At 39.6% G+C, this 14,340-nt stretch overlaps 1 protein-coding gene across 1 annotated transcript in view; it reads right to left on the bottom strand.

The window, feature by feature from the left end:
- Positions 1–14,340, bottom strand: part of STAC (SH3 and cysteine rich domain) — a 187,153-nt gene that overhangs the window by 108,697 nt on the left and 64,116 nt on the right. The window contains exon 2 of the mRNA XM_018557802.1: positions 13,314–13,590. Coding sequence (XP_018413304.1) covers positions 13,314–13,590 — 277 coding nt within the window. The remainder of the gene's footprint in view (positions 1–13,313; positions 13,591–14,340) is intronic.

Here is a 14,340-nt window from a genome sequence, read left to right as displayed (position 1 = left end):
ATTGCAAACAGGAAAAAGAACAATATATGTAAAACAAATTCCTATAATATTTGTGGCCAGCAACATGACATAAGTTAAGGTACTCACAAAACTGTACCTAATGCGAAACTTTTTTTTTTTTTACTTTGGATACAGTGGGAAAGAATATAGCTGAGTACACATGGAGCAAATTTCAGCAGATTCAAAAGAAATCTGCTGAAATTCAATTTGTTGACCCAGTTCCTTCGACAGAAGTCGATCATTATATCCAAGATTCATGCTAGAAAATCGTCAGGCCAAAGGAAGCTTGCAAGCCAACACCCTTGTCAGAACACAATGTAAGCAGCATGAGATTAGTTGTAGAAATCTGTAATTTTTTTGTTAAAGTGATGTTACAGAAAAAATATTAGTGGCACTATATCAGTATGACAGACAGTTTTTTTTCCCTTCAGAATTAGCCGTCTGCAAAAGTAGCCCTTGTATTTAGCTCATGTTTCCTTTAATTCTAAATTGATGATGCCAGAATATTTTAGGTAGAATAGTTGCAGAGAAAAATGAGTAACAAAAGAAACTGTTTCCTTTATACTTCAGTTTTTAAGTTTCCCTCTGGAAAAAAACACCAGTCAGAATTAAATATAAAGTGGAATTTAATCTGGTGTGTCATAAAAAGAGTATTATTTTCAATACTTATCTTCTTGGTTAGAAAAGGATTGGAAGACATTTTGTCATAAAAAAATCTGTATCTGGGAACAGCTCAATACTTTAAAGAGAATAACTTTACCTACAAAAGAACACTTAGACATGTTGCAATTTACTAACTGGTAAAGTAAAATTCTTGAAGGTTCCATCGGTGTAACGATCAATCTTACAAAGTAATAATAGTCACTCTGGGTGCTTCTACATTGAAACATTCTCTGCAGTGTACAGGCAGAGTAGAGATACAAGATTCAGTTTCTTGCAGATTATATGCAGCTGATTTGTAAATCTCTGTAAATAGTGTAGGAGAGTTAAACAAAAAGGTATCAAAATTAATCCTTTTCAATTGATATTTATTTGCTAATGGCAGCCTCAATATAACATGATATCGTAATTTGTGCAAAGTATCAGTTTGCTTGCCAGAAATGAAAAAAAAACCAAACAGGTCTTCTGTACTGCCTAGTGTAATCTAAATCCTGGGCAAATATCACCTGAACTCTGGCTAACAAGAACATTGGGTGTTTTTCATATAATTAGAGACTACAAAATGTATTAATTTTTTTCCATAAGACATGCCCTAGGTAGTAGACTTGTAGTGAGATAAGAATTTGGCAAACAAAGCTTATCTAACAAGACATTATGTGCATTCAAATACATATATAATTGCACACAAAAGCAAGGTTTATAAAACACTAGGACACAGGGCCTGATTCATAAACTGTTCGCACAGCGAAGGTCTCTTCGCTGTGCGAACAGTTTATAAATCAGTTTATACATCATCCCCTATGTGAAATTTTCAGTGCTGTATGACCACTAGATAGGAAATTTCTATGCTCCTAAACTCCATCAAGTGGTCATACAGTGCTGTGAATCTCATTCACACAGTAAAGATCTGTGCGAACAGTTTATAAATCATCCCTTAGCTGTATGATTTACATAAAGTTGATTTTTTTCCATATGTATATCTAGAAGACATGGAAAAAAAACTATAGCCCCCCTTTAAATGATAAACAGAAGTGTAATGCTGCATATTTTAAATTCAATTTAGGCATACAAAAGACATTCAAGTAATGTGGCATTATAAATAATGTTCACATTATCCATTCATGCCCAACCAAATAAACATTTAAAAAAAGACAGTATTTACATATGTTTGATGTACAGAGACAATCTGTGGCAGATAAAATGGATTGCCAAAAAGAAACTAAATAATGTTCACTAGGACTGGATGCAGATGCAGCTGCTTACCGGTCCCAACATGTGCAGATTTAGTAAGATCTGAACTTATCCTTAAAAAGTCCCTTTTTAAGGATAAATTCCATCAGTATTAATGTTGCACAATTACTCTAATGCTGCTGGGCCAATTTCACAACTACGGACACTGCATACAGCTTCAGAAAGAGAAAATGGAGAGCAGTGGTGAGAGGTACAGGTGCCCTGCTTAAGATATGAAAGGAGAACTATGGGGTTAAGGCTTTTCCCCATAGTCCTCCTTAGGGTAACGGGAGGACACAAACTAGCGCCCTCCCGTCACCCTAAGCTCAGTATACTGCGAGCTACAGCTCGCGGTATACTGAGACACCACAGTATACCGCGAGCTGCTGCTCGCGGTATACTGAGACGCCGCAGCTGAAGCGGATCCTGACAATTATGTCTGGATCCGCCCAGCTGCGTGAGTGACAGTACGGACACTGCATACAGCTTCAGAAAGAGAAAATGGAGAGCAGTGGTGAGAGGTACAGGTGCCCTGCTTAAGATATGAAAGGAGAACTATGGGGTTAAGGCTTTTCCCCATAGTCCTCCTTAGGGTAACGGGAGGACACAAACTAGCGCCCTCCCGTCACCCTAAGCTCAGTATACTGCGAGCTACAGCTCGCGGTATACTGAGACACCACAGTATACCGCGAGCTGCTGCTCGCGGTATACTGAGACGCCGCAGCTGAAGCGGATCCTGACAATTATGTCTGGATCCGCCCAGCTGCGTGAGTGACAGCTGGCTCTGCCTATCTAGAGGCAGAGCAGGCTGTACCCGCCACCTCCCCCGTTCGAACCACCAGTCAGCGCTGGAGGATCAGAGCGGGGAGGGGGGAATCCAGCCCCTCCCCTGTCACGGCAGAGAGCTGTGACAGGATCGAGAGGTGAGCGAACGCCGGGATGTGTTCTCTCACCTCCCGATTTACTGAGCCGACCTGTGACAGTCTCATTGTCACAGGTCGGCTAGAACTATGAGGTGAGTGAAAAGCACTCACCTCATAGTTCTCCTTTAAGACCCTGCACTAAGACCCTGTCTTAAAGATCCTTTAAGACCCTGCACTAAAATATAAACTCTTATTTCTTTATTCCTTCCCCAAGTGATAAAAAGCTGCACTAAAGTTAAAAAAAAAAACCCTTAGGGCTAAGCACTCCATATTTTAAAAAGATGATGGTCAGCTATTGTGCAAGGGTGTCTTCTTGTGTGATTTAGGGTGCTAGCTTTTTTAGGGCCCTTGCTGAAAACCGGGGGCTCTGGCTGGAAAGGGGATGGCAAGCACAATGCAAACATTGTGCAGCAGAGTGGGCAGGATACTCTGCCTGCCACCACGACCCCCACGTGACCCAAAGAGATGCTGCCTAAGGCAACAGGCCTCATTATAGGGAAGGCCCTGACTCTAAAGCATTTTGCTAAAATGGCAATCCTTCCAATCTTCATTGAGATGTTGGGGCACTATAAATATTCAGTTTTACTTATATCTAATAAAGGGAGGAGCTGTGTACATGGATAACCACTAGAGTCAAAGCAGAAGTGTGTGGTCATTTTGGCTTGTTTTTATTACAGGAAACGTGCAGGGAGAGTAACATATTCTGTCCCCACTGCTTAGAGGGGGCACAGCAGGTGTCACAAACAAGCTCTCGAGAGCTGAGCGATCATGTAACCACTGAATGGTCAGCTCTTGGTGTCTTCTCCCTGCAGAGCTACTTAGCACGGTCAACAGATAGCGTGAATTAGCTTTACTTCTCTTATAAATAACCTTTTGCCTTTACTTCTCATATAAATAACTCTAACCTGATTTAAGAAGCAGGTTAAAATGTATGTCCAGCCAAAACGTTTTCCCTTAGTTTTGGATAGTGTTGGAAAGGGCAGAACCCCTGTCTGGTTTCACTGCTATCAGGAGATATATAGAGATATCTCTTCACTTCCTATCTTGCTAACAGCCTTTTACGAGACAGGAAGTGAGGGGAACATTCCAACAGATGCACAGACATTTGTTTAGTAGTGTAGCAGAAGGCTAAATCCCCCAGGAGATTTTTATTTCTGTTTGTGTCCCTGTTGTAGTTTTCACCTCACTTCTTGTCTGAGGAGACCATTGTCAGCAGGACCAGAAGTGAGTGTAAATATCTAACGGTGTCCCAGGTAACAGTAGAAAGGAGCTCTAATCCTTACCAAATCTGTCCAAAATTTAAAAAACATTTTCTTGGCTTGACATACACTTTATTTTTTTTCTTTATATCAGCACAAAGTACAACTAATTATATGTGTACAGACAATCCTTTTTACAGTTAATATACAGTCCTGCAGTTGGCAGCACCCAAAATGTTGAATCAGTGACATCAATACAGCCTACACAGAGCACTTCCATTGAATCATAGGTGCATAGCCTTCTCCTTGCTTTAGCCTACCCTGCTACTTTATACTAAGAAGGAAGAATAGCCATACATAGGAACAAACATTAAGGACAAAGTCGACTTTTTGAGAAAAATAATAAATGCATGCTTCTTCATAAAAAGAAAAAAATGGGTATTTATTTATTTAATTATATTTGCATTGGAGCCAGTGAAGGATTGCCACTGATATGACCATGTTTTATGTTATACCCTGAATATGGGTGTAACATGTAACATGGTCCTGAAGGTAATCGTAGCCTTTAGATCCCTGCCAGTGGCTTCACAAGGGGGTTGTGGCCCGCACTGGGTGACACCATCAGAGGTGGTGACACCAAAATGACTGACAATCAGTTTGGTGTCACCCCCTCTGAAGTCAGGCACTTGGTCATGGACCGTGAGCATGACAGTTGCACGAGAGAGGAGGGGACCCAGCGGCATACCTTATCCACCTGGGTGAATGTCCCCTCCTCATTTTGTCAGCGTCCATGACCAAGATGGCTGCCAGCAGGTAAGCAAGCGTAACGTCATTACGCGCATGTGTGATGACGCTCCGGGTGACACCGCACCTAAGGATGCCCCTGCTGCCAGTAGGTGATATTTAGAGCTCTAGGTGCAATTAAAAGCAAATTAGATTTAACAGAAAGGGTTGCAGTTTTTTTAAATAACAAAGATTATTTTATGATATTGGCATTCAAGACAAAAGCTATGTTACTAAAATGAATTCTGATAACATGACTGAGTCGAGATAGAGAATGATGAACACATCATGCTGAATACTCTGTATTAAGCAAAAAGTAATCTACAAAATCCAGAATAACCTCTTGACACATATATGTATTCAAATAGAGTATCTTATATTTCCAGTGGGAAACATGTTTTGAACATAGTAAACTTACTTGGTACATTAAAGATGAAGAAAAAAAAAACAAATAAAAAATACTATCACTCATTCTGAAGTCAGAGTGATCCATATTGATAAATCATTATTTTCTATTCACATCAGCAAAGTGAAGCCTTTTAAACTGCATTGTATTGCAATGTAATTGAATTTAAAGTCAAATCTACTGTTTCCATCTCAACCTGAATGTGGAGCAATATATTACGTCTGAAAGCAGTTTTAGGAATCACTATTTGTTTTTACTATAAATAGAAAATCAATAGTCATTACCGGCTCTGCCAGGCTAAACAGTTGTTACAGGTGACAGGCGTGCGCACCTCTCCATTCCCGCACCGCCACCGGTACATTCAGCGGTCACCTACAGAGCAACAGGTAGGGAGCAGCACTATCTCACATCCGCCACAGTCTCCTAATAACCATGGGGATCTATAAGTTTGTATACTTACATATTGAAGATGTCCATATGATGTACTTCCTCAATGCACTGACACCATTTCACTCAGCTCTGTGGATATGGAATTCCTTGTGTAACCACTCCAACTTAGACTTCCATCTGAACTATGAATCAATATCTGAACCTTCCACATTGTAAAATCCTAGTAATGCATGATGGCATATGTGGTTTCAATAAATCAAGATTGCATCGTGTCAAGCAGCAGGGGAAGAGGTGCAAAGCATGCAGGGAATCCAGGAAGTTGTTGAAAGTGATGGACAGATGTCCCCATTGGAAGATTTTCCATCTACTCTTGTTACATAGTTACATAGTAGGTAAGGTCGAACAAAGACACTGGTCCCTCAGGTTCAACCTATAAAGTGTGTGTGTGTGTGTGTATGTGTGTATTGCTAGCAATTCCCCTAACCCTGTATATTACAGATGTAAATATATTTTCATTCCGCATGGCTATTCGTACGGATGCATCTGAATTTCCTTATTCTCACACGTCTGAAATTAATCTGAATGCTCATTTTACAAAAGTTCCAGTCTATACAAATTCTGTTCAAAATAAAACTGATTTGGACATGTGACTGCTCTCTGGCCAATCACGTGTTTTTTTTTGCTGTTGGGGGTTGCATTACGGGCACAGTCATGTGACTTTTTTCAAAACAAAAATTCAGATGGATCCAAAATCCAAATAACGAACCAAATGCGTTTGATGCGTTTGTAGACTGCAATTACTGTATGTCTCCTCTTAAGCGTCTTTTTTTCAAAGCAGAGTAAATGTAATTTTTGTAGTGGATCTTTATAACTCAGGCGCTCCATCCTCCTTATTATTTTAGTTGCCCTAATTTTCCCTAGTCCATGGACATTCCTCCTAAGTATTAGTGACTACTCAATCCCAATCTAGTGACAATCCAAAATTTGGTATTTTCTTCCACTGGGACAAATAGAGATGGTGAATCTCCCTAACTGGGAAAGAGACAGCAATAAACTGCCTGGTAGGTGTTCTAATCCCTCTCTACTCTATCCAAAAACTAAAAAAAAGAGTTTTGGCTTCAGTTGCACTTTACATTTATTCTTTTCTACAGCATATTGCATTGATCATGTAAATCTCTTCTGTTACACAGTTAAATCCTTACATACCTTTTTACTGTTAATATATTGGTAAAATTTTTTGGGGTTCTTTTTACTATCTGCGGCGATATGCTTTTCGCACTCAGTTTTAGCTGTTTTAGCTGGTTTTCTTATATTGGAAAACCAGCTTCTGTTTCATGGCTTCAGTTGTTTCTGTTGCAATAACAGATGGCTTATCACAGTCTTGGCCTCTAACTCTCATATCTGATTGTACATTTATTAGGGTTGCAATGACATCAGTTTAGCCTTATGTTTAGAAATAAAACCAATCATCATCTGTTCTGAGGGAACTTTACATGTTGTGCTGGAAACATAAAATACATTTCTTCAGCATATCGGTAAGGCGGTGTGGATGCTGCCAAAGGCACACTGAGTCAATATACCCTACACTGTAAACTGGACAACCCACAAGATTTTTCCCATCTGTTCAATACTCTTTATCATATAATAAGAAAATAAATAATGTGTCAAATACAATCAACAACTTAAAGACCACGAAGTTACACCCCCTTCATGGCCAGGCCATTTTTCAGTGTTCAGCGCTGCGGTACTTTGACTGGCGTTTATTCCGTCACGCAAAGCTGTACTGAAACAAACGTTATACCATTTTTTTGGGACAGTTGGAGCTTTCTTTTGGTGGTATTTAATCACCACTGGGATTTTAGTTTTTTACTATATAACAACAAAAATTACCCTAAATTTTGTAAAAAAAAATGTTTCCCTATGAAATGTTATGAAACATTTATTATCACCCCAATTTTTATGTAAAATATAAAAGACGGGGTCACGTCAGGTAAATAGACACCAAACATGTCAAGCTTTAAAATTGCGCGCCCGCGAAATCGCAGAAAATGACCACGCCCAAACTTGGCCATAGGCGACACTTTAAAAGCTTTTACAGCTCATCAGTTTAATGTTATCAGTAATTAATGGCCCTAAAATTATTGCTCTCATTCCGACATTTTGCGGCGATACCTAACATGTGTGGCACAATAGGCGCACCCGATGCATGTGTGTGTATGTGGGGGGCGGGGGACTTTAAACATGTTTTTGTGTTATTTTACTTTTTTTTAGCCTCTTTATTTTTGTATGCTTTCATTGTAATTTTTTTTTTTACACTTAATTTTATTGCTGTCACATAGGGGACTAAGAAATCCACTATGTGACAGCCAATTTACATGACAGGTCCTCGCTTTGGAGACATCAGGGGTCTCTAAGACCCCTAATGTCACCTAGGGACCCCCAGAGAAGCTGATGAAGCAGATATTTGCTTCATCAGCTTCTCACCGGTGTTCTGTAGTGGAGAGTGGCACTGAATGCAGGAAGTGATGTAATATACATCACTTCCTGCATTCGGAGACAGAGAAGAGATCAAAGGGAGATCGTGTATTTATCTCCACTATGAGCGACGCCGTGACGGTAGCAGTCGTACCGGGCACAGCGGATCTCGGGACCGGCAGCGGTGGAGGTATGGGAGGGGGGGGGCCACGCCCGCAGCTCCTGCAAGCGGTCGGCGTCTCTAGAGATGCCCGATCGCTTGAATGTAAACAGCCATCCCTGGCTGTTTACATGCTGACAGTTTCCCCACTCGTGTGTGTGCCGAGCGCCGCACACGAGCAGGAGGAGGGGCAGGACGTCTTAAGACGCCCTCCCACTCCTACAAGACTACCGTCCGGCCGTTCACAGACCCGGAGGTGGTTAAAAGGGAAATTGCTGAATACAGTAATATATGTTCCCCCAAAGCATTTCCCTATGGAGGGGCACTAGAAACTGTTGGCAAGATGCTGTAAGCTAAGAAGTCCTTAACCTCCACAATCTTGCAAAACCCTTGTACTTACAAAAACTGAAGAAACAGAAAATTAACTGTGTATCAGATAAGATAATTTTGTTTCACTTTCTAATGTACATTAGGGTGTCAATGTTCTTTAATGCACAAACACAGGGGTAGGTAAACTACAAGTCCCTTGAGGCTTTGCAGGACCCTGACAGCCACAAGCTTGACTCCCAAAGCCATAGCTTGAGTGCCAAGGTGCTTATCTTTGCACTTTCACTTTTTGGTAGCCACTCTTCCTGTTGGTCCGCACATGCGTGTTCTATCTAAGGCTTTTTTTCCCACAACATTAAGGCCTGATGAAGGGAGAACTTGTAACAACCCCAAATGTGTCAGCTATTTTATACATGTTCTTTGACCAATAAATTAACTGTTTTGTATGGACCTAAAAAATGGGTTGGAACTTTTTTCCTAACATCTTTGTAGATATCTATTGTTGTCGGTTTCCCTATTGGGGAGATTTCTACTCTCTTCCTGTCCCAATGAACATATAGGAACTGAGGGTATATTCACTTTAACCCCTTCATGACTGAGCTTGTTTTTAGTTTCTATTCGTAAATGACTGACACACTTTTGACATTTCACGACTTCCACGTCAGTAATATACTTTCTTACAAAGTGCACCCACACATATTATATATTGTTTTTTAGAGGACAGATAGGGCTACATATTTATATCACATATGTGTGTCTAACGCCTCACTTAGGACAAATAAAATATAAAAAAAGAGGAAAAAACTTAAAAAAAACACTTTTCCCCAGTTTTGATTTGTAGTATTTTTTTTATAAAACCAGCACAGCTAAGAAAAATTACACTTATTTTTTTTTGGTTTTTTTTACACTTTTCACATTTTTTTTACACTTTTCACTATTTTATTTAAACTTAAAAATGTTATTTTATTTATTTAATTATATCAAGCAGTCATTGTGAATTAATCTCACTATTACTGCTTGATAAATTAATACATTTTTGGTTATTATCAGGCTGTTTCAAACTTCAGAACAGCCGATAATAAGTTAGTGACACTGATCCTGCAGCAGTTCAGGATTCAGCTGTCACTAGTTTTCTGATTGTTACAACAACGATCAGAAAACTGAAACATTCTTCTTTCAGGAAAGATACATTATGTATCTATTCCTGAAAGTGAAAAAAAAAAGCCAGTAAAGCTTGAGAGAGATATCTCTCGATCTATACGAGCTGTCAGAATGCCGGCAAAGCCGGCAAACATGCCGGCTCTGCTTTGACTCTCAGACACCCGATCTTCAGGTATCTGGTGTCTGAAAAAGGTTAACCCTTTCATTAATGGATGCCTCTGTTACCAGCGGTTACCAGCCTTCTAGTGCAGCAAATAACTTGTCACGTACAGTGTACGTGACAAGTCATTTGGTCCCTTTGTGGCGGGACGTACCGTGTACGTCTCCCGTCACGAAGGGGTTAATGTGAATTCACTTTAGTATTGGGAAGTATTGGGAAAACCCAAAAGCAAGTTCTCAACGTTTTATTGAGTTTTCTAATAAAGTGACTTTTACTTCTTAATTTTGTTTTTGATACTGTATTGACTAATTTGCCTTTTCTTTGTGTTTTGGGCGTCATTATTACCCCGACTTAGACTCCCATAAAATAATAGCACTTAAACGTGCTTTATATATGGCCACCCACCTAGTAGTACGTAGATTGATCTCTCCTTTCCCTCTCAAGGTACCTGCATGGTATGTAGAACTTGATAAAATTATTGCATTTGAGTGTATCACTTATCAGTCGAGGGGTACTTTGAAAACATTTTTCACAATCTGGTCAAAATGGTTGTCATTTTGTGCTACTGGTGTATCTGATTAGATTTACTTTTGTATTGTAGCTACTTTCCTTGCATTTTATTCAAAAGTAACAGCTCCATTTGTTTATCAAAGCTCCTTATTTGTGCTGCTTTGGTATTTTTGTTCTTATTCTTCCTTTCTGATTTGTAATTATGTTCTTGGTACAGGCTATATATGACTGCCTCCTTGTTTTTCTCCTTCTTTAGACCCTTGTTGTCCTTTTTTCTTGTTCTGGTTTTGTATTACAAGAAATATTAATAAAAACTAAAATGCAACAAATATGTGACTAATGTAAGGTGCAGGTCTTGTAAGATTCTAAAGAAAACATGTGTACCCCAGCAAGTTGGAAAGCAAAGTTCACTAGAGAACTCAATTTTAGAGACATGTAGCTTATTAAAGAAATGCTGGGAGAGGTGAGAGGGATCTGAAAAGGATAAAGGCACTAAAATACACTTTAAGAGCATGATACATAATAAACATAGCATAATAAACTAATATCAATATTATTATTATACAGGATTTATATAGTGCCAATAGCTTGAGCGTTGCTTTACAAAATAAAGGGAGACAGTACTGATACAATACAATTCAATTCCTGTATTACTTGTAATATTAGCGTGGCATTCAAGATATTTTACACAGAATTGAATAAAATTGCTTTCTACCATTAAATATATTTAACAACATGCATTCTAAAAGCTACTTTAACCACCTGCTGTCCGGCCGTTGTAATTAAACGGCCAGACAGCTTCTTCTTGGATGCGGATGGATGTTTTTAAACGTCCCTTCCCGCCCCACTCGTGCACGCCGCCTAGGAAATCAGCTTGAAATGTAAACAGCCAGTGATTCTGTTTTCCTGAAGAAGGAACCGCTGTTGTTGTTCCGAAACGTCGCTACATGATGTGATAGCAATCGAGTCAATAAACCTATCTTGGATTGCAGAGGCATCTGCAGTCACTTTGGCACCCACCCGACTCTAAGGGTATTATTCGGTCAGGAGTGCGATGGGTATATTGGATTTTGAATTGCTTAAAGTTCACTTAAAACTGTGTGAAAGCACAACAAAGAACACATTTGCTTTCAAAATATATGAGAAAGGTTACTCCCCAGGCTGCCCAGAAAATATAAGAACAAAAGGTAATCTTTTCTGCCAATTGATGCACCCTCTGCTCGACAAAGGCTACCACATATGCATGGATAAAGTCTACACCAGTGTGCAGTTTTTTAGATCTTTACATGCTGCAAACATGGGAGCATGTGAGACCACAAGGAAGAAATCGCAAAGATTGCACACAGCAGCTGGTGAAACAAAATCTACAGTGAGGCACTTTAATAAGTTATCAGAAAAAGGAACTGCTATCCATCAAGTTTACGTACCAGAAAGAAGTATATATACTGATGACAAACTGTGCAGAGGGTAAAGTTGCTGTAATGTAATTCGGGTCAGTTACACCGAAGCAAAAGCCACTCTGTGTCACGAAATTCAGCAAGTACATGGGTGGGGTTGATCTATCTGACCAGGTCTTACAGCCCTTACTGGCCAAGAGAAAAACAAAGACCTGGTATAAAGACGTTTCAGTATACCTGATCCAGGAGGCCCTCTACAACTCATTTGTGCTCTATAAAATCTGCTGGTTCTGACAGCTTTCTGTAGTACCAGGAAACGATTATAGAGCATTTTATGCATTATCAAGACCCCACATATCCTGAAGAGTCAGAGGATATTAGAATGAAGAAAATAGGTCACCAGCACTCCATAAGTTAAAATGAATGAGTCCTTTTAATGGACAATGATGTCACAGAAATCCAACATGAGCCTAACATGAGCCTTTCTGTGACATCATTGTCCATTAAAAGGACTCATTCATTTTAACTTATGGAGTGCTGGTGACCTATTTTCTTCAATCTTGTGTTTTGCACGGTGCCATCCGTGAAGTTACTTCGAGCACCATTTATTTGATTGTTGGCCGGGACTGCTGAAAGGTGTGCGGAGGGCACCTCCATCAATTGCAGAGGATATTAGAAGACACAAAAAAAGTCATTCTTTGTACCCCATTCCCTTCACATTAACCATTACACACCCAAGGAAGCAGTGCTGCATGTGCAGGAAAAATGTGATACCACTTACCATTGTCCCCCCTGTCTGTCCAATCAAGGCCTTTGCATCCACCCTAGTAAGAAAATCTACGACACTGTCCAACATTATTAGAAACTAGTCTGTTTTCCAAAGGAAGTCATTATAGAGCATTTTGAACAGTTTCATGGTGCAAAATGTCTGTAATGTATGACTGATACCTTATAACAGTCCGTAACTACAGATCACGGGGCCCCATAGCAAAAAATGTGATAGCCCTACCCAATAACCTCTCTCTAAACTGTGGGTAATTTGCCAGGATACCAATGACTCCTCTTGAGCATCTAAAGCCATCTCTACACTGTAGACTTTACAGGGGATTAGAGTTGTCGTCAACTGCAACCACTCCTACTCCTGCAACCTAATGGGGCCCTCTCCCACCACAGGCCCCATAGCAGCTCCCTCTTCTGCTATGGCTATAGTTAAGTCACTGTCTGATAATTACATTTGGTTTAATTGCCCTCTCTTGCTACTATTTTGGGCCGGTTTTTCTTTTATAATAAAAGAAATCATGAGATATCCATTATCCAAAACATAAAGATCTGTTTCGTCCTTAAAAAAGCAAGGTATAATTCATCTGGATGCACCTGGTAGTTTCAAAGATATGCATAGTTTTACTAATACATGTCAAAGTTGCAAAAATAAGTTCAGTGTATTTAGCTTGAGTTCATTCTTAAGCCAGGGTCTGCCTTTGGCAAGTCTACATTACAATAGGATAAGCCTTTTAGTATACTGTGAGTCTTACCTACAATCATGTGGTTGCATACATCGCAGAATGTGGGTTTTTTAAAGACATGTTCCTGGAAAATGTGCGCCTTGTTATCTGGCAGCTGTATTACTTTGGTAGGGCTTGCTGAGTGAGTTTCTGAGCTTGGGGTCCTTCTGGTGATGGTTGGGCTATCTTCTGGCTCCAAATCTACTTGAAATTTCATGTCACTGTTAGTTCTTTGGAAGAAATTGTCTGCACTTTTACTCCGCATGCTCTTGGTCTTGAAGGAAAGGGATTTCTTGAGTTTCTGGAGCTAAAAGCAAATGGAAATAAGAGAATTTAGTTACAAAAATGTTTGGCAGTTATGAGTTTAGGATCCTTAAACAAAGTACAGTCATTCGTTGTCTGTAGGCTCCTTGACTTAAAAGAAACCACTGAAGATCCATACTTACCTTAATACAATGGCCAGGCCCTCTTTAGTCCTTCGTTTCCTGGGTCTCACACCAAAATATATCTTCTTAGTGCTGGCCATGTCTGCACACTCATTTCCCAATAAAGTGTATCGGCCCATGATTTGTTTGTTGCAGGAAGATGAAGGACTGAAGACAACCTGGCTTTGAGGAAAGTATGGAGCTGTAATGGGGTGGGGGGAGAGGGTGGTTACATCTTAGCTAAGGAGCCTAGGGGTAAATGATTAGTATATAGCAGTACTGAGCTGGAGTGAATAGCCAATCGTTCGGCCCCATTCAGCAGCTTTGTGAATAACCCCGTAAGTGTTTTGGTGAACTCTTTTTACATTTAATTTAAAAGACAATGCTGTGTGGTACTGTGAAAAAAGAAGCACACAAATTATAACATCTAACAATTACACCTGTTTGTATGAAAATGAGGACTTAAGTTTTATTTATTTTAGTACAATTTACTAATGCTCTTAAATCTGCTAGCCACTCCCAAAAGTCAATTCATGCCTGTTACTGCTGGTGGAAAAAAGCAGGTGTCCTTTCTGAAACTACATAAAAAATATATATTTTTCCTAGTTATAATAAAAAATTAAATTGGTGTG

This window comes from Nanorana parkeri, unplaced genomic scaffold (assembly GCF_000935625.1).
Source record: "Nanorana parkeri isolate BGI_ZX_2015 unplaced genomic scaffold, ASM93562v1 scaffold304, whole genome shotgun sequence".
NCBI classification, from domain to species: Eukaryota; Metazoa; Chordata; class Amphibia; order Anura; family Dicroglossidae; genus Nanorana; species Nanorana parkeri.
Note: the sequence above shows the minus strand (reverse complement) of the source record. Positions and strands in the feature narration are given on the sequence as shown.